The sequence below is a fragment of the Ascidiella aspersa genome, chromosome 2 (assembly GCF_963924565.1).
Source record: "Ascidiella aspersa chromosome 2, kaAscAspe10.2, whole genome shotgun sequence".
Taxonomy (NCBI): Eukaryota; Metazoa; Chordata; class Ascidiacea; order Phlebobranchia; family Ascidiidae; genus Ascidiella; species Ascidiella aspersa.
Window position 1 is genome coordinate 7798216 of NC_139448.1, and position 24018 is coordinate 7822233.

General features: G+C 37.9%; 1 protein-coding gene across 1 annotated transcript; it reads left to right on the forward strand.

Annotated features, from left to right (window-relative positions):
• Positions 1 to 3455: 3455 nt before the first annotated feature.
• On the forward strand, positions 3456 to 14938 carry LOC146163373 (uncharacterized). Its single transcript, XM_083380468.1, has 14 exons — positions 3456 to 3734; positions 4539 to 4707; positions 5792 to 5951; positions 6502 to 6599; positions 7136 to 7326; positions 7930 to 8303; positions 8350 to 8357; positions 8404 to 8411; positions 8458 to 8655; positions 9293 to 9794; positions 10600 to 10726; positions 11493 to 11724; positions 12252 to 12752; positions 13869 to 14938. Exons 1-14 carry the CDS (start codon positions 3644 to 3646, stop codon positions 14102 to 14104), a joined length of 2895 nt encoding a protein of 964 aa, XP_083236594.1. The 5' UTR covers positions 3456 to 3643; the 3' UTR covers positions 14105 to 14938.
• The last annotated feature ends 9080 nt before the right edge of the window (positions 14939 to 24018 follow it).

Sequence of the window (24018 nt, forward strand, 5' to 3'; positions counted from 1 at the left end):
ATAGACATACATAATGACGATTTATGGAGTATTTTTCTGAGACGTGAAAAGGGTCAAAAAGGTTTTTTGAAAGCCATTACAATGAGGCACATAAATCATAAAGGGTTAAGAACAGCTGGTTTAAAAAAAATAGCGCAAAGGAACACTTTGAAACACCAACGTCAAATTAAAAAAAAAGCATAACGATAGGCGTAGCAAAAAGATATGTGAGCTTTCTCCATTTTGATAAGTCTATCAATTGTAAGGCTTTTTAATACTGATAGTTTTGCTTTTTGAGAAACCCCTTAAACTTTCTAACTAAGCACGCATATTTGGAAACAGATTCCTTTATTCAAACGTTTACTGTGAGTTGTCATCATACAGATGGCAATAATCATAGACAAAAACAATGCCTATTTTCCGTCTTAGTTGAGGCTCTGTGATCCAGTCTTGGAACCGTTAGCCTAATATATATTATATTCGTATAGCAAGTTATAGATCTGATGGATGACAGTCAGTATGTCGAAAAAATACCGTCGCGTAGCAACTTTTTTAACATCGAGCCACCATTTACGCGAGTTCAGTCATCCTGAAATTGCGGCGTGCCAATTCGGGCGCGTTTCCTTTAGATTGCGCGAATTCGGCGAAACATTCATAAATAGTTGCTCTGTACACACCGCAAAAGTCTCGTTTCGACGATTGTTTTCAGTTTCGTAGAATTTCACAGAAGAGCGATGTAGCCACGAGGGATAACAACTTAACGTAATAGGTTATATTTGAGTTAAATCTACATGCTACTGTTCCGTATGCCTATAAACAGTTTTACCCTACTCGCTGTACTCTACGTTTTATGCCAATTTTTTTTCCTGGTCGGTTTTGTAGGCCTACATTTACATATCAGTATATTTGGTCAGACTTTTACAACTTGATCATCCTTCGTGTCTATCACTTTTTTTTTTTCGAATGCGAAATGCCCATAACTCTTATTTGAAATTAATCTGTTTACGATTAATCATTTTTTTTAAAGAAAACGAAACTTAATTAAAGCTTTTCAAGGTGTATTTAAAAAAAATAGTTCTGCAATCAAAAGAACGTTAGAAAAAAATTGGTAAGATATGCTAATTTGGAATCAAGTATAGAAGGAAGCTATACTAGATTTTTTTGCCTATCAGTCTGTGCTTTTCACGACTGCATAAAATTGAAAATCAGATAGTATACAGTTCATGAGAATAGTATACAGTTCATGAGAATAGTATACAGTTCATGAGAATAGAATACAGTTCATGAGAATAGTATACAGTTCATGAGAATAGTATACAGGTTATGAGAATAGTATACAGTTCATGAGAATAGTATACAGTTCATGAGAATAGTATACAGTTCATGAGAATAGTATACAGTTCATGAGAATAGTATACAGTTCGTGAGAAAATATTCGTGACTGTTTGGGTAGAAAGGCTCCCCCTCCAAAAAAATATCTTTAAATGGTAACAATAAATAGTATCTTCAAGCAACTATACAGTTGTTTCAAATATGAACAACGCAGTAACCGTCTTCTATGGTTTGTAGCGGTTTCTAAAGCACAGCTTAAAAGACTGGCGGTCACGGCAAAGGTGACATCATGTCACAGAGTTTTTGTTTTTGCTTTCGGTTCATCAAGAAAGGAGCAGCTCCCCAGCGTGACCCACGTCCGCCAAAACAAAGGGTGATTAAAAAACTGACAGAAACGCAGCAAAGAACAAAACCTTATGGTTGCTACTTTACATAATTCGTATGATTCCATTTAAGTAAAGTTTAATACAAATAACTGTTTTTTCATTGTCGTTTCAGATGTGTATTTTATTAGTACCGCTACATGATGAAACTCAGGGAAAAATGAACAGTTAATCGTCAATTTTGTGCTGTGTTTGCTGAATTTTTTTTCTTAGAAGACAAAAAGCAAAATAGATGTAATTAAAAAGTTTAAAGTACTTTTTGCAGGTTTCAAGCGAAACTTAACCTTGTATTGTTGAAAATATAACTTTTCTAAATTTTTTTCTAATCAAGATGCAAATTAGTGCGTCGTTTTGCAAATTATTGTGAACTTCCTATATTAATATGGCATCTGATCAGCTCCGATACCAACCTATAGTATCGGACGAGTACCAATACTACCACTTGGCATCGAGCATTGCTTGCAATCCGATATTATTGGAGATCCCAAGTCACAGCGAAGTCATTATGATATCTGCTTTTAATGTCATTATGATATCTGAAAACTATTATTTCATAGTTTCCTTTAATCGTTTTAACAATTCAACATGGTTATTAAAAAGAGTCTAGACCAGCGGTTCCCAAACTGGGGTCTGCGGACCAACTGGGGTCCGTACAGCAGTTCCCGAGCAATTAGACTATGTTTTAAAACGTTATCTGTCGTTATTATTGTCTTTAGTTATGCTTTATTATTCGATCATATAGCGTGTTATATGATGTAGTTTGTGACATCACAAAGCATCTATTATGCTGTACTACCTGCTATCAGCGAATCCTTCGCATTAGTTAGAAAGTTGTTATATTAAAAGAATCTCCACTATTGTACTACAAGAAACATGGGTCAACTGACCCTTGAATTTTTACAGGGCCGCGAAATATTAAAATATTCGTAAATGGTCCACCAGGCAATTTTTTTAGAAAAGTTTGGGAACCGCTGGTCTAGACAGAGTGTCTGGCACCCGCCAGCAAAGTTGCCAATTCTCTTGACGTCACCACTTATGTAGCAACGTCATCACGGTTGCATAGTGTAGTATTGTAGTGGAAAAGCCGCACGCGAGGCGTCGATACTGCCTCCTACTGCGGAAGCTATCGAAAAGCCATTAAGATGTGCTGTTATTTCGGCTACTATAATCAGGCTCGAATCTATAGCGTAATTACAGAACCTATACCAAACTGGTGGCGTTAACGTGAAGCCTTATAAGAAGCACTTCCTTTGTGCGCTAAACCCGCGTGCTCTCATTACTGCAGTGACTGCATAATTCAAGTTGGCACGTCACCCACTGAAAAAGCCCGACTTACGCATGGTAACGTTTACACAGCTTGGCATGCGCGTCTTGCGCTATGACGGTCTTCTTTTTACTCGGAAGCTTGCCTGGCAGGTTTGCGACATCCTTGCGTATGTTTCCCTGCTGTGTTTTGTTGCTTGTGTACTCAGTAACACGCCAAAATACCATGTAAGTGCTTGACAGCTGGAAAACGTGCATTGTTATCGAAACAAGATGTGGTTTGAAATACAAATGCCAAAAATCGTTGCGGTTTGACAGTGGCGGCTCATTTTCGGGCTTTTGCTGTTTAATATAAGCTTGTAAGGCAACCGTTTAATCGTATGTTTTGCTTGGTTTTGTCCTGAGTAAGTTATGGGACCGCCGTTGCCAACTGTTAGTTTGAATAGACAGGAAAGATAGATTTAGTATATGTTCCTACCCTGAGGTTGTGTAAATAGTGGTAAGGTCAGAAAGATATTTGCGAAACCTCGAGAAGTTCACTCTAGGGGTGCTTTCTGCGTAGGCTTCGGGTTGTAAGATTGGGATCCGACCAATTTATGGTTGTTTTCATTTATTCTAAGACAGATGTTATACTGCTTGGGCACTTACCTAATGCTTTGTGTATTTTAGCCAAATGTAAGTGATAAATGTCACTTTTAGTTACCGGACGGGCAACCATGTTTGCCTCCCTAATTTGGGTTTCACTTGCTTTGTTGCAAAACGGAGTTTCCAGTCAAGGTAAGTCCATTTCATTTAATGTACAAAGATCATTTAAATGCTTTTGAGGGCAAGCTTTCGATTCTAACTCTTGTTTAACAGCATAAATCGTCATTCCTTAAGTTTTCGTTTTCTTCGTGATTTCGTTCAACATTTAATGAATATAACAGCATCGCAATGCTATTTTCTCGAACCGGATATGAAATATATAGCTGACAGCAGATACCTTTCGATTGCGCAAACTGTTTTTTCTAGTCTTTTTTCTGATAAGTTTCATTTCTTGAACCATTTATACGAAGTCCCGTTTCTCATGTCTGGGGTAGGTTTGTATAACTTGGTCTAGACCAGGGGTTCTTGGACTTTTTTATTGCGGACCCCTAAAATTTGTTTTTACTTCGCTCGAACCAAGGTAGGCAAGGCATTTTAGAGATGATGCCATAAGTTGACGTCACAATACAAATAGACGACTGTTTCCGGTCAACAAACATGTAGAACTGAATTATAGTTTAAATACATTCAGTGCAAAAACGTTTTATTTTTAATCAAACTCTTTTCTTTGAATATAGAAAAATATTTGAATTTGGACTTCATGGACCCCCTAAAACGAGTTCTCGGACACCCAAGGGGTCCATGGACCCCAGTTTAAGAACCCCTGGTATAGAAGGTTGGCCCAACGTCCAAGCAAACGTAGGGTGTCACAGAGCTGCAGAAACTTTCGCGACGGTCAGAAATTGGATGTTGTGGGCGACGCCACAGTATCCACTAGAAAAAACTCCAGCTTATCAATGCCATAAAGGTATAAGACATCAATTTTGTTCGTTGTAGATTGCTTGCTTGATCTTCTGTTTGTCGTGGACAGTTCCGGATCGATAAGCGAAGACGATTTCAAGACGATTAAACAAGTCCTGGCCAACACTTCCGACGTTCTGGAGCCAGTCATCGGTAAGGAGTTGCAAGTCGGCATTCTGCAGTACGGAGACAATAATGAGAAAGCGTAAGTCTGTAAATGCGAGAAAGGGTTTAAAACCGTCCGAAATGAAGTGTCTGTGTCGCACAAGAATAAGCCTGGCTATTGTAATCGAAGTGGCTATTTGACCGAATCGCTTTTTACGCTTGTGCCAATACGTGATTATTTAAGCTAAGGTTGGGGGTTAGTTAGCGTTTGCGTTTGGGGATGATAATATTATATTTATTTTACGAGTTTGGCATGATTCCAGTTGATGATTATTTGTCGATTTAAACTAATTTCGTGTCCGGGTAAATAGGCTTTTTCTGAAACTATGACGTGACTAACTTACGTTCAAGAAACCAGTAGACATGGTTCCGTGAGTTTCACTTTATTTAACCGCACATAATACAAATTCAGAATACTATTTCTCATATAAACTATGATATCATTCCGTATACACCAGCTGTGTAATGTTGCGACGCGTTTGGCGATAAACTAAGATATAGGAATTCACTACATTTTTACACCAAAGTCAATTTATTTTTTGGTATTTAAAAAAAAATCATCAATTGTTGAAGTTTTGCGCGACGCACACTTCGATAACCCTAAAATACACATTACAGGCCAAAATCTGCTCATCACCTGTTTTTAAAACTTTATGGCATTACATACGCGTTTATCTAAGGAAAAATAACTTGTTCGTTAGGTAACAAGAGTAAAGTTTAGCGGGAACTTTAGGTCAAAGATGATAATATATATATTATTTTTTTTGTTTGTTTTCGATAATATATATCTTTTTTTTTTATCATCTTGTTTTTTTTGTTTTTTTTAGGAACTCTGGGAAATATATTTAGACTTAACATCATGTTTATCAGCACATAGTAGCAAAGTAATCAGGTCGGACTACCATGCTATGTTGTTCTCCTTCAGTTGTGTCGTTTTTTGTTTGTTTGTTTTTTGTGCTGATCGGTTTGTCCGCAGCGAAGTGGCCCCAAGCCTAAAATATATGGAGAGAGACACGCAGTTAAACAGGACAACAAACGACCTTCAACGAGCAATGTTGACAGATGTTTTCGCCAACCTCTGTCAAGTCGAAACAAAATCTCAAATTCTCTTCCTTTTTGTTTAGCCCCAACCACGAATCTTTCAATACGAATTACTACAAAACGCCGCTGAAACTTGGTGAATGCAACACCACAGCCTGCTACCGGACAGCAATAGATATAAAGATGAAACACATGTATTCGGGAAACACTTATACAGCATTAGCGATTAAAAGATCTGTAAAGGTAAGAACTATCTCACTTAAATGTAAATTACCATAGAGAACAGCACAAGTTTTTTGTTAAATGTCGCACCAAATCTTGTTGAACGAATATTTTTCGAATTCTACGACACTTCTTAAACAACCTAAAAAATTTTAAACAATTTGAAAATAACTTTACCCATCATTAAAACGCATTATTATCTCATCCATTTGTACTCTCCCGAGAATCTTTGTGGATTTCATTCAGTAACGTTCTTATCGTTATGTTTGTCAATAATACCGACCAATAACATAAAACACAGAAAGCAAAACCGAACTGAGGGAAAGAGTCGCATAAGTTTTGTGCAGGGCACGAGAGAGTTTAGTATTTCTTGTAGTATCGGAACCTAAAGTATATATACCTTTTCAACGACACTGTAATGGTTGATATCGTTCGCGTTGGGAATTAATTTTGATATTTTCAAATATGAATTTTTAAATTTATAATATGCTTCTCACTTCCTCGCTGTTACGCGTTTGGACATAGCTTTTATCATAGGTTTCAACCTTCTTTACTTTATTTTTATTAAAAGTTGGAGTTTCCTGAAACCAAGCGAACCAGCCCTTCAACGAAAGTATTAATTCTTGTAACAGACGGAGATGCGACCGACAAAAGCAACCTGATGAACAGGTAGCTATTTTAAGTGTATTTGTACCTTTTTAGGTTTATATATTGTGTATTTTATCTGTAATTTCGTGACAAATGATACCCAATACCTGCTGGAATATAAATGTGCGATACTGGAGTGAAGAGGATTTAATGTCAAATTAATATAGTTGTTTCATGGTTTAGTTCTAACACGGTGTTTCCATACTTAAAAATTTTACCTGGACAAAACCAAAGTAATTCCCATTTCACTTTTTTAACGCTAACGATTAGCCTATACGTTACAAATATGTGTCCAATGTTCCTGATATTTTGAAGAGCCAAAATGGACTCCTCTCAACAACTAAATATAGTTATTTGTGCAAACTTAGATGAAATAGTTGCCGTTTAATAAAATTCTTTGCAGTTACCAAACCCAAACCTTAACAAAACTGAATTTGGCTCAAATCACCTTATATTTCGTTTTAATTTAAACTATTTTGTTTTTTACTTTAATAACTACGTTAATGGTATCTTACCCTTAGTATGGGAATCAAATCAAAGGTTTTGTTTTTACCCAGTTATAACCTTACGAAAGCCAACAACATCACCGTGTACGTGGTCGGAGTAGGAGACATATCTTTGCCTGATCTTCGAATCAGCGCCAACGGTGGAGTGTCCGACGACAGAGTCTTCAACCTGTCCGACTACAAGGCACTCAACCAAGTGCTGAGAACGATCATCGAAAATGTTCTGGCCGACTGCATAACAAGTGGGTCCTGATTAAAATCACAAACTTGAACAGCCTGTTGTAACGGTAGAGTTTTATAGAGAGCCGTTTAGGTGACGTCTTGCTTTGAAACTTAAGCGTGGTTAAATGAGTGTTCGGTTTACACTTTAGCAAGTTGGGGACAAGAAAAAACAATCATTTTGCCTGAGAAGAGCAACGTCATCGCGGCGTGTAAAAGTTAGCACAAAATGCGTGAAAGACGAATTACAGAAAAAACTTTTCGAAAGTGTCTTGTAAGCTAGCAGAAAGTTTTAGTGGCTTTTGGACCATTGCAAAAAGCTTTTATTAAACTGAAGGTAAAACGAACTCATCCAATATTTTAACCGACCAACTTAAAACATTTAGAAAATCAACACAAAATCTTATACTAAATTAAATTTAAGCCCATATAGAAGTAAGTAGCATTTTAAATTTTGAATGTCTGTTTATTTATTTACAATGAATAAAGATATATAAGAAACGTTTATAGTTCTACTATACATCTGTATGAACTTTGATATTCTTACTACGTTTCATAGAACCTACAACCATTACGCTCCAACTAGATTCAGTTTGTAACAATATTTCTAAATACATAATTTTCAGCAACCACTCCTCAAACTTCAACCGCGATGGATCCTACGGTACAATCAACAGTGGTTACAAGCGCACTACAAACAACAATAACAACAGCAACGACAGAAACAACACCGATGACAGCAGCATCTGCTACAACAGCTACAACTGCAACAATAACAACAGCAACGACAGAAACAACACCGATGACAGCAGCATCTGCTACAACAGCTACAACAGCAACAACAGAAACAACACCGATGACAGCAGCATCTGCTACAACAGCTACAACAGCTACAACAGCAACAATAACAACAGCAACGACAGAAACAACACCGATGACAGCAGCATCTGCTACAACAGCTACAACAGCAACAATAACAACAGCAACAACAGAAACAACAGCGATGACAGCAGCATCTGCTACAACAGCAACAACAGCAACAACAGCAACAACAGCAACAACAGCAACAACAGCAGCAACAGCAACAACAGCAACAACAGCAACAACAGCAACAACAGCAACAACAGCAACAACAGCAACAACAGCAACAACAGCAACAACAGCAACAACAGCAACAACAGCAACAACAGCAACAACAGCAACAACAGCAACAACAGCAACAACAGCAACAACAGCAACAACAGCAACCACAATAGCACCAATATCAGCAGGGAATACAACGGCATTGGTTCCAACTACAGACATATCTACAGCTACACGTCAGGGTCGAATCATAACAACTGCTGAAACAGGTTATCCACGTAATAAGTTCGAATACATTAAATTTATATTTTATTTTATCAAAATGTGAACGAAAGCTTTATATTCGAAATCAAGGGTTAAAAATCGACTGATCAACTTAATTATAGACAGTTTTCTATTACAAAATAATCGTGTTAACTTCATAATATTGCTCTCATCAGTTTTATCAACATCAGTTTTAATGACTGTTGACGGTAAAAATGAAATATGGTGTTGGCAATTGATAAAATGGAAAAACAGTAATGGATACGTTTGACAGCATTAACACTAGCCTACGGGTAAAACTAGCCACCCAAAACGCAACAAGACTTTAGTCTATACTATTTATCGTTATCCTATATGAAAAGTGATGGCTTGATATAAAATCAGATCGAAAACGTATAACGAAACCATGCGCTAGAGTGACTAGACCATATATTCGAAAAAAACAATATCGGTATTCACAAAAGCTAGATCATACGTTCTGATTAAAAATTGCAGCTGCTCCTGCCAGAAAAATGGCTTCACCGCGGCTAAATAAACCCTACATCTTTATAAAACGAAATCACCTTTATAAACTGGTAAAAATATGCATTGTTTATCAAAAATATATATCCACCAATGACTCTTTTTTTTCATTATGCGAAGCAGAGCCTCTCCCGCTTGACATCACAGCCTACGCCGCTGTGCAGCAACTCTGCCGTGTGTCGCCCAGCGGTTGCCTCTTTTCCAACTCTTCAGACTTACGCGTCCAGCAGCTAAACCAGGGCCAGCGGGCTGCCGTGAGCCCGACCAAGTCTGTAACACCCAGCGGACGCTGCTCTTCGATCCAGGGCTTGGAAAAGGCCGAAAACTTCAGCGCATTTGTGGCCTTCAAGAGCGCCAACTTCTCCGAGCTCCTGCCCTTGCTAAACCGCAGCGCTTGGCCTTTAAGAGGCAGCGAGATACTGAACATCGAAATCCCGCTGCTACAGTTGATCAAGGTGCTCACGCCCGTGTCGTTGGCCGTCAACTACTCGGTTGAGCCCGGCTGCACGCGCCACTCTTCGCGGGAAATTGCTCCCTCAAATACCGCGGCTGCTCAGCCCGACGATGTTCGCTTCTTGAGCGCGCGGATGACCTGCGTCTTCGTCAACACGGCGCTTAACAAGTGAGTTTCAGTCAGTTTGTTTCTTTTTGCGTGGTAATCTATTTGTTAAACTTTTTTGTTCTTGTATTTTTAGTTTTATCTGTTCATGCAGTGTCATTTATTCATTTTAGTTAGGTTTTGAGGGTTTTCGTACGGTCTTGTCCGTTTTAACCAGTTTTACTTACTTCAGTTTTTGACCTGTTTTTGAGGTTTTCCGTTTCGTCCGATTTTAACCTTTTTGCAAGTCATGTATTAACTGTTGAATGTCAGAAGTAGGGTTTCCCACTCTTGTTTTCGGAATTTTGTTTATTTCTTTGTCATCCTTAGACTGTTCTTCATAAAGCTTTGGCCAGCTAAATTGTCAAAAATTTTAGCTGCTCCGTTCGTTTCCATCAAATTAACTTGAACGGTAGAGACCTTATAAATAAATAAGTGTTTTGGAGGCGTTCCGCATTTCCATATTCCGGTATTGACTATGCTTATTCCTGCATGCTCTCTTAACGACACTTGTTCTGTTTTATCTAGTAGGGTTAAATTTATAACCTTTTTACGAACATTTATTTTATTATTTCAACCCAAATTAACTAGGATTTGGATTTAATTGCGATTGATGGTAACTTTTTTTAGTCATAGTAGCTTTTTATTACACCTGACATGATGTTTATACCGAAGATACATGTACATCTGTGTGTATTGAAAATGATCCATTTCTTTGTTACTTGCATGGTTTTTCTCAACCTCTAGTCTAAACACTGAATAAAATAAGGACATATATATAATTATGGATTAAATAAACGTAACCTAATCCTTTACTGCTTTTGTGAAGGTTTTCAACCTCGGGCATCGCAACACTGAACGCTGATACCCTGAATGCTACCTGTCACTCAAACCACTCGACCGTGTTCGCCGTTCTCCTCTCCTTCGAAACTTTCACAACACCTCAGCACGTCAAGGTGAGAAAATTACTTGATCCGTGTGATAAGTATTAAATGAATGAAATTGACATGCTCAAAGTGCCACCAATGTACCGCAAAATCGTTTTGATCAGTTGCCTTTGGCAAAATTACGTAATGTTACTCTCTATCGCAAACAAGTAATTTTATCGTTTGCTTAACTGGGAATTAATTATGCCAGTCTTTTTAAAGCTTAACTAGCTGTTTACCAATGCTTACCGCGATCGCAAAGTTCTGATACAGCAATAAACCACTAATTTCGTAAAAACACAGAAGCCGTTAAATTGTTCGGTTTGCAAACTTATTTCTAATATTATATACAACTCAAGCATTTGACTGTTTTTTTAAACATAAAAAAGCCTGTTGGTCTTTTGAGCAGGTTGATCCGCAGTATTGCGCGACATTCAAAACTGATTTAAATTTTGACAAATGTGACTAAGAATTCGTTTTACTACTTGTTGTATACGAATTGAATTGGAAATTTATTCTACAAATGAAACCTCAATAATTTGTTTAAAGCCCATTGGATTTTTTGTTGACATCGCTCTCTTGCATATACAGAGTGAAAATAATGCAACATCTAAAAACAAACTAGAAAATGAAATTATCAACGATAATAAGACTGTACTTCGTTTGCGTTAACAAATTATAAAGTGTTTTTTTTTTAATTGGGTACTTATTCAACCGGTAATCGTTGGAGCAGAGCAGCCCATATGTTCGCAAAACTTTAAGGATACATCTTACACTAACTATTACCTTATTACAGTATATATCGTACGCCGTGGAGGTTGTCTCCATCTTCTGTCTCCTGGCCACCATCCTGGTCCTCTTGAGAGTCCGGAGGCGTCTACGCTCGGCTCGCACCTTCATCCAGATCAACCTCTGCTCCTCCCTGCTCGCTCTTCACTTCTTCGCGCTCTTCAGCGACGCAGCGGTGAACAATTGGTCGGCTTGCGAGATGATAGCAGTCCTCATCCAATTCTTCCTCGTTAGCTCAGGTTAGAAAGCGAAGGGTTTAATCGATGGTTATTTACCGGAAAATGAGTAGCATTAGTACTTGTTTCGTCGCGCGACATATTATTTTCAATTGCATAGAAAGTCCACTGTTACGGCGTATGCGATACCAGTGGATTGTAATTGAATCAAGCAAACAGCAACTTGCTCCTAACTAAACCGAACAATTGAAAACTTTATGTAAAAGGCTAGGCTGCAATAGTGAGTATGATTGCAAGGCGTAAAGAACTCGCACATAAAGACTATAGGTTTAGGTACAAAAACTTGATAAAACCCCATGATAAAAACAGCAGTTCATTTAAGGTTGAAGTTAATTCTCTTATCGGTCAAATTTGCTTCTTATAAACAGTAAATTCAATTTCTTTACCGGTCATATTTTCTTCTTTTAAATATAGCGACTCAAATCTCACTGTAGTTTGCTGTAAATGTAGGCACCGTTTTTACACAACCAGGCACATAATCAAGTTTCCACTTAGCAGAAAGTGCAACAAGCTGCCTCATGTTGTTTCAGCTGCCTGGATGCTGCTTGAGGGACTTTCGCTGCTGGCCAAGACCTCGGGCAACGCGCTACGTTTGGAAAAAGAGCGGCGCCTTCACATGCAGCAGCTCCTTCTGGGCTGGGCTGTACCGGGCGTTGTAGTATTGGCCTCGGCGGCTGCAGGATTCGCCACAGGCACCTACATGGATGCCACTCCTACACTGGCCACGACTGCTCTCTCATTTGCACCTAAGTACGCTAAGTGCTGGATTAAGCCTAAATCTCTTGTACTGGTGTTGGGGGTCATCGTTCCAGTCGCCTTGGCTGTTGTAGTAAACCTGGCGATCCTGATTCGTGTCGGGGTTTTCGTGTTTGGAATGAGCAAGAAGACGGACAAGTTTAAGCCGACCGCAGAACGAGGGAGTTGCGGGAATCTGATCGGAGTCAACACCGTCCACGTACGAGCTTCCATGAGGGCGATGCTGCTTCTTCTGCCCTCTTTGGGAATCCCATGGATCCTAGGCTTCTTGCCAGGTATGTTATACTTCTAGTGCTACCTGTACACGTGTAGGCTACTGTAAGCGTTGTCATGCGAACGCTGTGTTTTTTTGCGAAAGCCGACTATTGAAACTTATTTAGTGTTTCAAGTTAAAGTAAGATTCGGTGTTTGTAAACCTTATGAAAATACTGGAGTGCAAGTTATTTGCAAAAGGGAGTAATACTTTGTTAAAGTATTTTTTTGTTAAAGGTTGGGGCGAGCCTATATTGTGTTGTGTCGTGTTGCGTGCTTAATTAGCACTACAAAATTATCACCGGTTGCTAATTACGCCGACTGTAAATTCTAGCATTCATTATTAATTTAGCGCCTTTGTTCTTAAATGTAGGGCTAGGAATTAGGTTTTCGCATTTCGGGACAGTCGTTAGTCCACGTAACAACTGAGTTTACGGTGTAGGATAAGCGCACTAACACGATTGGATATCCGTTATCGTTATTAATTATTTGGTTTCCCTTCACCGTTGTGACGATCCATTTTCTCTACCATTGCGTGAAGTTAATGCTAATGCACTGGGTTACACTCGCACTAAGGTTACATGTTTCATGAACTATACTTTAATGTCAGCACAACAACTTTCATCGCTCCTAAATTTGCTTCCAGTGAAATTAAATAGAAATAAGATAAAATAGTACACCGAAAAAAGTTTACCACAAGAAAACTATCTGGCGGCTAGGGTGGGGCAAATTAAGCAATGGCACGGAGGTATGCCAGTTAGCCTACTGTTTGTACACACAAAACTTGAACTAATGGTGATACCAGTGTCAGACGAAAATCTTGTCTTGCGCGATACGAATTTACATATATTCTTCCCTTCCCAGTAAACATACAATAGCGACAGAGTTTACTGCATTATATTCATCCATACAACGCAAGCGTGTGTGCATTAAAAAATACATGTGTTTCTCTTTTCGTTTGTTCTCAGTTACCAAGGTGATTAAAGTGTCAGACTTATCTTGCGCGATACATATTTACAGAGATAATTTCCTTATTAGTAAACACACGATAGGAAGAAAGTCTGCTATGTTATGTCCGTGTATAAAACCCAAGCTTATGTACGTTACAAATCCTAATGTGTTCCTTGTTTTGTTCTCAGTTTACCTCCACGCCTTCGTGTACCTGAACGTGATCACCAACGGACTTCAGGGACTCTACATCCTTTTAGTCTTCTGCGTCTTCAGCAAGGAGGTGCGCAAGGCGATCCACGAGGACATCAACAAGATCAACCTGAAGAGGAGCTTCAATCCTCCCTCTTCCTTATCCAAAGATCGGAGGACCCACCCTGAGGTGGCGCCAACTCCACCTACAGTTATGGCAACCAAGTTTGCCTGATCCGGTGAGGACAGATTAGGGTGTGACGTCATCGGCTTGATGTCATCTTCAAGCGTGACGTCATACGGCTTCGGTCAATCGGCAGTGGGCGGAAACCATTGTTATGTGCAAACATATTGAGGTAGATCAAAGACTTGTTTGTGGGATTTCTTGGACCCAAAATGTTTCGTGCAATTATTCTTCGTGTTTGTTCAAAATCATTGTTTGTTGAACTACACAATTGCTTTTTCGCTGAAAGTTGCTAACGATTTATATTACAACGACTTATTAAGATAAGGACGTTTTTTACGGAATTAGTGTCATAACAATAACTCGGAAATGCAGGCTGCTTTCATGTTCGCCTTTACGTTTCTTTTATATGCAACTCAATGGGATGCGTGTAATATTATTTTATTGTTCTTTTGTTTCTTTATATTTCGTGCATTTTCTTTTCTTCCTATTTTATTGATTTTTTATTTTTTACCTGCTTCATGAGCGCATATTCTTGTTGTGGTTGTTAAGATGCAAGTTCAATATTAGTTTTGACTTTGTGCTAATTTAAAAGTTTTTCGCGAACTTTAAAGACTATATGCCTGACATCCAGCAATTGAAATGCTGAGCAAAGTGGTCAAGGGGAAACGATTTTAAATTAAAATGCCGCGTTAATAGCCAGACCACAAACAAGTAAAACAGATAAACATAAAATTGGGATATTTGTCAAGTACTTGGCTGGCATAAGTAATCATTACATTTTGCAAGCTAAACCAGCTCTAATGGGTTTACAAAACCTTTTTTGATAATAAACCCGTTTGCTTTAGACTTATTTCCAACGTTCTAGATTTTGCTTTATAAATACTATTGACACTGTTTACCTTTTATTAAATAAACTTGTTATTTATCATGTGAATTAACTTGTTATTTCAAAGACACAGTCGTGGTTGTTCCACCGTATAGGTCAATAGGACAGCACGATGAGTTATGTGCAATATGATGTAGGTCACATTAATATAAAAACCTGAAATATTATTGTTATGCAACACATGTGGCCTCATATAGTACAGCCATTTTGTCAAGTGCTTTTTAAGTCATGGTCGCCGCCGTTGAATGTATTGCCATGATCTACCGCAGGAGATAACATAGCTCATTTAAATGCGATTACTAAGAGAGATTGCTCTAAAATGTAACAAAAGTGTCCGAACAATAAAAAGATCGATAATATCCGATCGAAACCGCCCGAAACTAGAAAGGTACCGGCGCCGATCCGATATTAAACTGGCATTGGTAAATTAACCACAGTATCTAAGCCTCTCAATGCTAAGGCACTGTTTGGTCAAATAAGCTCCGAAAATGTTCTGATTTCATAATATACGAAGTATTGGCATCCCGATATAGTCAAAATAAGTAAACTCGAACTTTTAAACTAATTTTATTGTCCTAAATGTGTTTACTTTATTTGAAGTTTTCGAGTGACATGTAATTTGCCGCTAACGCTTTGCTATTAGATTACGCTAAACAAATGTTGTTTTTGACTTAGTTAGTCTGTTAAAACGTTTTAAACCTAATGTGTATCTACAAATTACCAATAAAGGATATCGTTTTGTTATGAAAACGAATTGAACCCGTTTAGTCAGCCAAGTAAAGACCCCTCTTGATGGATTGTTGTTTTTGAAAGAAAATCATCTGTTTTCCAAAAAAGCCCGCTTTAAAAATATCCTGTTCACATGATCACCCGCTTTGAAGCATAACGTCTTTGCTCGTTTCGTAATGATTCTATATGCCAGAACGCGAAACCCTTCGGATGGGTTACAGACCCCCAAAACACCGTTCAACCCCCGTGCCCTTTCATTGCGTGAAGTCCCGACTCCCCGACAAATCGCCCGTAAAAAGGCGTCGACACGCGGCGCAACCAAGCGTCAAGTAATGTATACCCGAAAAAACGTCACGATTTCGGTCGGGAAAATATTTGCGAGTCGAAAAGGGCTTTACCTGTGAATCATTGGCCAAAATAAGTTCGAATTTTCCGAAATTGTTATTTTCGTAAGGGATTTTTTATGTAACGTTATAGAGTTGGGTGGAACTATACAAACAGTTACCATGGAGAAACATTTTAAATCGAAGTTTAAATTGTTTTAAAGTATGATATTATTATTTTGTTTGGTTTAGTAACTCTCCTTGATCGGACAGTGATAGTAGTTAATATTTTGGCCATATCATAAGGTTCCCAAAAAATCTTATAGAGTTGATCTGATGGAAACCATAACTTTAGTTTACTATAAAACATACTATATTTGAAAGTCGTTATTTCGCCTGCATAAATATAACAACAATATTCAAAAAAAACAAAAAAAAACAATATTCCAAAAATACAATTTTAAATAGATTAGTCAGGGCGCAAGTATATTTTTTCTGGGGTTGTACGATACTTTTTGCCAAAATTTAGGGTATCGGTATCTGTATCGGAATAAAATATCGAGTATCGGAAATCCTTAAAAAAATAAGTTGGTTAGGAGTGAACTTGAATAAAAATAGAAAACAGGCTACCTAGATGAATAGACAACACTCCGATTTTCGTTAGATTTCAGTCGTACCTGCGCAACTCTTGTTTTCGCCCTTTGCGACCCATACTTTGGGAACAAGAACCAGCGATTTGCACATATTTCAATGAGTTTTTGTTGCCTGCGTAAATATAACAACAAAGAAATGACTGAATATTGCTTTTCCGACCGCCCGACCTTCCACGATATCCGAAGCCTTCGACCTACTGTATAACCGGGAGCGATTCCTGCGACAAAAAAATACTCGAAACCTAACTCTGCGTAACGACCCAACAAAAACGCACCTGCATGAGTTTCGCCTGTCAAGCAACTGGTAGAGTTGTAGAATTCAAAAAAGTAGGGACTACTGTCGATATTTGCAAGTTCGATGTGATTTGGGAAACGAGTATTTCCGTCTAAATTTTCGATCACATATTTTGTTATTTTTGTTGTGAACGAGCATTCGCTATGTAGGTTCATAGCGCGGAACGTGATGTTTGTAGCGTGAAAATCTTTGCTTGTGGCAAACTTACAAGAATAATGTGCGATTGTATAATTGTTCGTTAAATAAACTTGACTTGATTAAACGTATTTCTATATTTTTGAACTTAGTTCATATTTAAATCATAGCTATTTTTATTTTAAGGGAACACAGTAATTATAATCCTAACAAAATTTGGAAAATTTAAAGCTTTAGTTCTATAAGAGGTTGGGAAAAAGATTGGAAAAAAGTCACTGTTTGGTGGAGCCATACACGAGTAGCATTTGATTTGATAAACGTGTTTTTATATTGCTGAATTTCGTAAAAATTCAAAATTTAGCTAGTTTTATTTTAAGGCGATCTAACCTAGTTTGTCAAAAATACAGTAGCTTTAATTCTATTTGCCATTTAACAAAGCAGTTCAATAAAGCACTGCTTGGTGGTAGACAGAACGAGTATAGCACATTATCAGTGAACCTGAAATTACGGCAAAACAAATGTGTGCAACAGAGCTAGAATTTTCGCAGCTGTTTCGAGGACCCCGAAAGCCACTGAACAGAATAAGCCGAGCGGAGATTGTATCCCGTGTAGGTTTTTATATGTGTCAGCACGATATACAGCAGTGGTTCTCAAACTGGGGTCCGTGGGAAGGTTTAAGTGGTCCGCGCAATAACTTCGATATTAAAAGTCTGATTAGCCAGTGCACATTCCTTTCGTTTCACTTTAAAACTCAAAAGTAATTTGGAAGCTTTTGTACGAAAAGTAGTTTGTATCAAAACTGATTTGAGAGTTTAAAATATTGTAATTTTTCCTAACTGTTTTTGTATTAAAACTTGATTAGATCTTCCATTATTTCAAGTAGGCGAAAGAGGCCCGTCAGGTGACAAAGTTTACAAAACACAACCACAAATATATACCTATATCGTTCCAAATAGAGTTTACGGCATTGGAACGGGGTCGCGATTGCTTTTGCCTTCACTCTAAAGAGCCGTTGATCCGTAACGTAAGCGTTTGGCAGCTTGAAATGTCAAAAAAACGACTTCGTGTATAGGCGCAATGGATCTGGAAGGTTAGATTCTTGCTCGACAGGACTGTATACAGCAGATACACTTGGTTTACAGTGTCGGCATTAAGGCTTTCAGATGTGTTACTGCACTTCTGCACTAGACCTGTATTTGGCGAATTAAAATGTCAAAAAAACGACTCCGTGTATCAGCGCAACGACAGACATATGTACGTAATAGACGGCGTCTACATTTGTCTTGGCTTTTCTACTTATTCAGCTGCTGTCGGTAGGAGTATAAGCAGGGTTACCATACCGTGCTTATTTCTAAGAAACGTGCTTATTTTAGAGTTGTGTGCTTAGTTTGTCTTATTTTAGGTTCTAAAAGCGTTTAAATATAAATAAATATAAACATTAAATAAGGGTGGTTAACTTGCCAATTTCAACCTAATAAACGCACTTTTTGCGTTAACTTGCCAATTTCAACCTAATAAACGCACTTTTTGCGCTTCGCGCGATTAAGCTACGTTTTGCGCATACAAAAAGAGCTGTTTTTCAAGTTTTTATATTATTTTATAACGTTATTTCTGAAACCTTGGATATCACCCCCGGAGTCCCTGATCTTCAGCAGCATGCTAATTTTTTTGGAGTAGCGTGCTAATTTTTTGGTCTGAGCAGATGGTAACCCTGAGTATAAAGCTGACTCAGCAATAGGTTAAAGTTGATAAGTGTTATTGTTTTAATTTATACGTGTTACTTTTAGTTATATGTGTTACTGCACTTCTGCACTAGCCCAGTATTTGGCGACTTGAAATGTAAAAAAGAACGACTCCGTGCATAGGCGAAATGTATCTGGAAGGTCAGGCCCATGCACGATTCCCAGACATTGCAATTTAACTCGTTGCCAAACAGCAAGGGCAGCCGTCACACTGACTATAACTGATGTAATTTGTTACTTTCGTTTTTTAATAAATGAGCACCACTTTATATATTGGGGGTAAATTTGATATTCATTTTTGTTCAGAGGGTAAAACATACAAAAAGGTTAAGAACCCCTGATATAGACAGTGTTGGCATTAAGGCTTCATGTCATCGCTTTTCTAGTTATTCAGCTGCTTTCGGTAGGTGTATATGGCAGGCTCAGTAATATGCTATAGTTGATCTGTTTTACTATTTTAATTTATGTGTGATACTGTTAAGGCATTCTTTCGGATCAAAACAAAAAAGCAATATAATGCTTTTAGTTGACAGATTGTTGCTGTAGTATGACCCTTCTGTACGGTCTTAAATGACGTGCAGATGTGGATGTTCTCGCGGGCGGCAAATGATACAATGGCAATTACAATTGCGCGGCTGAACGGAAACTGTTTGGTTTTATTTTGTAAAACCAGCGCTGGTTTTAGAAGCTGAGTGCAGAGGCGTAGCTAATGGGGGCGGTGGGGTACATATGTCCCCGGGCGTCAAGGTACAGGGAGAGGTTTACAAATCCCAAAATGAGGCTGCTCCTTTAAATACAATGTTCTATTGAAATTTGAATTGTTTTTCCATACTTATATAGTGAGGTATATTATGTTAGTGTAATAGAAAATGTGATTAAACATGGAGGAGGGGCGCCAACTTTATAGTTTGTCCCCGGGCGCAATATACCCTGCTGGCTACGCCTTTGGCTGAGTGCGCGAATATTTATGAGAACATTGTATATATTAGCATTTTATGAAGTGCGCTGTTGTTTATCGATTCTGTGGAATTTGCGCTTGGCATATTGTGCATTTTGATAGGGAAGTGTAGGGTTGTTTATATATATAGCAAATGGTAAGAACAATTTATCTTTAAATGTTGTGTTATGTATTTTTTACCTGATGTTGTTCTATGGGTGACTTACAAGACCGTTTTAAATGCATGCAATTAACAAGTAAGTTATAAATACACTTAGTTTAATTTCTATTATTACAATTTTATTTACTTTCGTCGACCATTGTAGACAGCAGGGGGTACGAGAAAATTTCATGAAAGCTCAAAGGGCATACAAACGCTAAAAAGGTTAAGAAACACAGTGTTTACATATAAATGATCTTTTTACTTTGCGACAAACAGAACGTGAATTTAGTTTATTTAACTTCAGATTTAATCATTAAGTAGAAATCCTTGTCTCGTGGCACATTTTGTAGTTTGTTGCAAACTGATAAACTTCGTTCAGAGATATAATTAATATAAAAAATTTCCGTTAGAAAACTTGGCATAGTGTAAAAAGTTAATTTTTTCCAATTTCACTTGAAAATGAACCCAGTCAAAGGTCTCGAAGGTATGACGAAACGTTATCCCAAAAATAGAATCTCCAATAAGGCGCGATTTTGGCTTTTCGATAATCGGAATTCACAATCGTTCGCGATTGCAGTCGAATTGGCCTTTTCACTTCGTCAGAACTCCCAAAGTCCGTTCCCACGCTCTTGGCAAGGGATTGCGTTTCGACGACTTTGGCGACCGCACGAGTTTTTTGTCACCAGGTTCGATTTTTTCAACCTTCCATGCACGCAACTTGGATAAATCACGTGCGGCGAATGCAGATCGTTTTCATCGATAAACCCATGACTGTTTCTAATTACGTTATTTAGTTTTCGTCAACGATCCACCTCGCACGTTCCATTTAATATGTTACTATGTTCGTGGCGGTTTGACTAGAAAACTAGTAAAATACTTTTCTGATCAAACTAACGAGTTATCTATTTCGTTGTTTTTTTAAATATGATACCGATATTGAAATAAAAATATAAGGAAGTTCCAAAACGCTTAAAACATACGAATAACAACGGGGCGATTGTTTTTTGACTTGTTTATACACGTTAGGCAAGAATTGTATTTTATAGTTATTTTGCAGGAAAACTGGAGTTTTTTTTCTTAAAATAGCATTGCCATATAAGTATTTGTTAGCTTTTGCCAAAAAAAAATTTGTTTGCCGAAAATACCAACCAAGCGCGACATCGCCCCAATATTAACACGTATTCTAATAGAAATATTCCAGAAAGTCGAAATTATCCCAATTTCTTAGCTTGACAAACGAACTGTGCCACACGTCATGGCGCGAGCGTCCCTAAGACATTTGAATGACTATCTATCGGCACGTTTGCTGTCCCGTTTGCACAGCCACTTTGCTAAGCCAATTGCGAAATGATACTAATGGGAAGCAAGCTGTTAAAAAGTTTAGCGTTCAGAAATCTTTAGACTGGTGAATAAGGTGGTCACCAGCATTAAGTTAAATAAATTTTAAGATTGACAACTCCCATACTATATTAGAGGCACTTCTGTTAAACGGTCTAGGTCTGTAGGTGGTATCTCGTCCAAAAATGACAATGTATTACACTTTTTGGTATACAAAATATACTAACTTTTGATCGGGTCACGTAAAATTCAAACTGACCATAGATGCATGCGACCCACTTCTGAGCGGAAACCCCACAAATTTAATTTGTTAAAATCTAACCCAATTTTCGCAAAAATCATTACCTCAGTGATATATGCTGACTTTATTTATCGAAGCTTGCTTCAAAATAAAAGTAAAGCTTCCCATTGGTTCGCAAAAAAAAATAGGGAAAAATGCAATGCGTAAGAAACGCGCGAAAACAGCGCAAATCATTTTGCAGCATCAGCGTTAACACGAGACGTCTTATGCACCCTAATACGTTCAGCTCCCTATTGCCCAGGGATGGCGAACCACTGACCCGCGCCACAGATTTTTAATGGACCAATTGTCTCTATAGAAATACCGAAATGTTATCACTCATTTTCAGGACAGGATAAATGTGAAAACAGGCTTCGTTTCGTCTTCGTTAAATTGCGCTATACTGTTTAAATCATAGGACTGCCAAATCTGTGGGTCACGCAAAAGTGTTTAAGGTGTGACGAGTGTGCCTACATTAACTGTACTTCAACAAAGGGTGCTGAAAAGAAGACAAAAGCAATTTGTTTATCACTAAAAAACGTGGCGATCATTTAAGACAAATTAAGAGCTCGGAGACTAAAAATTCTGAAAACCCTGGTTAAACCATGAAAAGCATGTCAGGTTGTTACAATTCATGGGAACCCAAATTTGGAAATCGTCCAAATACCTTGAATTGCCGACCGAGACAATTACACTTAAAACGACGCAGCAGCAAAGTTTCGCATAAAAATTAACATATGATGAAATATATCACACACTTGTTTTGTAAGGATGAAGGTCTTATTTGTGACCCACGGGATGAAAAGGTTCGCCATCCCTGCTATAGCCAGCGCAAATTAACCAGTAATGCCACTGCGGTTGGATTGGGATACCGCGAACGTCTCGTATAGCAGGTCAAAAAGGAAAAGCGCCTGCGACGTGTATCAATGACATTTGGGTGCTGAGGTTTAATCGGAATGCGACAAAAAGCGCTCGCCACCGCTTAGGTTAGCCGTGGGTTTACCGTTAAGCTAGGGCAAAATCGGCGGGGTTTGGCATTTAGAGCCTTGCAAAAAACAAGATAAGTGACCTATATACCGTGGCGGACCTAGGGTAGTCAACACGTGGCCACGGCACTCCAGACTGTTGTCTACTTATGATAATAATGTAACTACTAGTTTTATTCAAAAGGCTCCGTGCGCATAACACCTTCCAAAAACAAAAGTTTGGAAAACTTAAAAAAATACCAATGCGTTTTTTTTTTCGCTTTGCGTAAACCATTTACATCTTTGTATTGTATATATTTTGTACTGAGAGAAACACCTCTCCAACTTAAAACGTTACCGTAGGCGTTCCTAAAGTTACTTCTATAAAACCACACGTTCTGATGTAACTTTGTCGTCACGCAATGACGTCATTTATGAAAACACATTTGGCGCACCCTCGAAAACCAATCCTGGATCCCCGAATGTCTATGCTCACTATATGCGAAAATGGTATACGTCCTACAAAATTCGGCTGTGCATTGGTTGGTTTACCAAAGTTTCTGGATTTTTGGTTGTTGTAAAAGCGCGGTACAGTTACAGACTTAAAAATACAGAGTTTAAGTTTATGCTGAAAAGGATCAGGGGTCTCTATAATTAGTAAATCGGTTTTGTATAAAACAAACTTGAACATTTTAAAACGGAAAGTAGTTATCCCAATCTACTGTGTAAAATTTTAAGGAAGAACCCATTTTTAATATGAACAACAAGGACTTTTAGCCTATTTTTAAGTCTTTGACATTTTTTAAGTTAAAGTACATTTATTTTCGAAAAACGTTGTTTTGTTTAGTAGGCAAAAATAGATTTGTGAAAATATCAAAAAATAGAAAAAAACACTAATTGAATTTTTCTCCTCTGTCAAAAAGGGAACGTTTAGGGCGGGATAGGTTTAAAATTAGCAGCAATTAAGGTGTGTATCGAATAAAACTTCTTGAAAGGCCAAACATTAATATGTTGTGTTTGTTCTTGTTTAGATTAGAAACGAGACAGACCGTATAGTTTAGATAGCGCGAGGCGTCGCATACATTTGCATATTATGTAGCAGATTAGATCAGCGAATTCGACGCTCCTTATCTGATTAGGGTTTGACTTTCCCCTTTTACTATTTTAGGTCTCAATTTAGATTTTATTTTAGTCAAGTCTGCCAAGCGTCCGAGATTTAGTATTTTTTCTTTATGAAACATATGAAGAAATAAATGTGTAAAGAAATAGCGTTGTCAGAGAATATAATTATGTTATATACTTGTGCCTCGAGGTGATTTAAAACTAAATAAATTTAAACGCAGATTATGAAAAGTTTAAATTAGTGACTATTGGGTGAGATGAGATAAGTCTTATTATTGCACTGTTCATTATTTACTATATCGTCAATAATTTAATCCACGGTTTAATGATAGCCATCCTTAATGATAGCCATCCATACAAGTGTTTCACTATCGACTGGCCTCAAAAAGCGTGT

Excerpts from the sequence above, each read along its gene's own strand:
- LOC146163373 (XM_083380468.1), top strand. The coding sequence starts at position 3,644 with ATGTCACTTTTAGTTACCGGACGGGCAACCATGTTTGCCTCCCTAATT. Across the intron at positions 3,735-4,538 it reads AAACGGAGTTTCCAGTCAAG|ATTGCTTGCTTGATCTTCTG; the intron begins GTAAGTCCATTT and ends TGTTCGTTGTAG. Across the intron at positions 9,795-10,599 it reads GTCAACACGGCGCTTAACAA|GTTTTCAACCTCGGGCATCG; the intron begins GTGAGTTTCAGT and ends GCTTTTGTGAAG.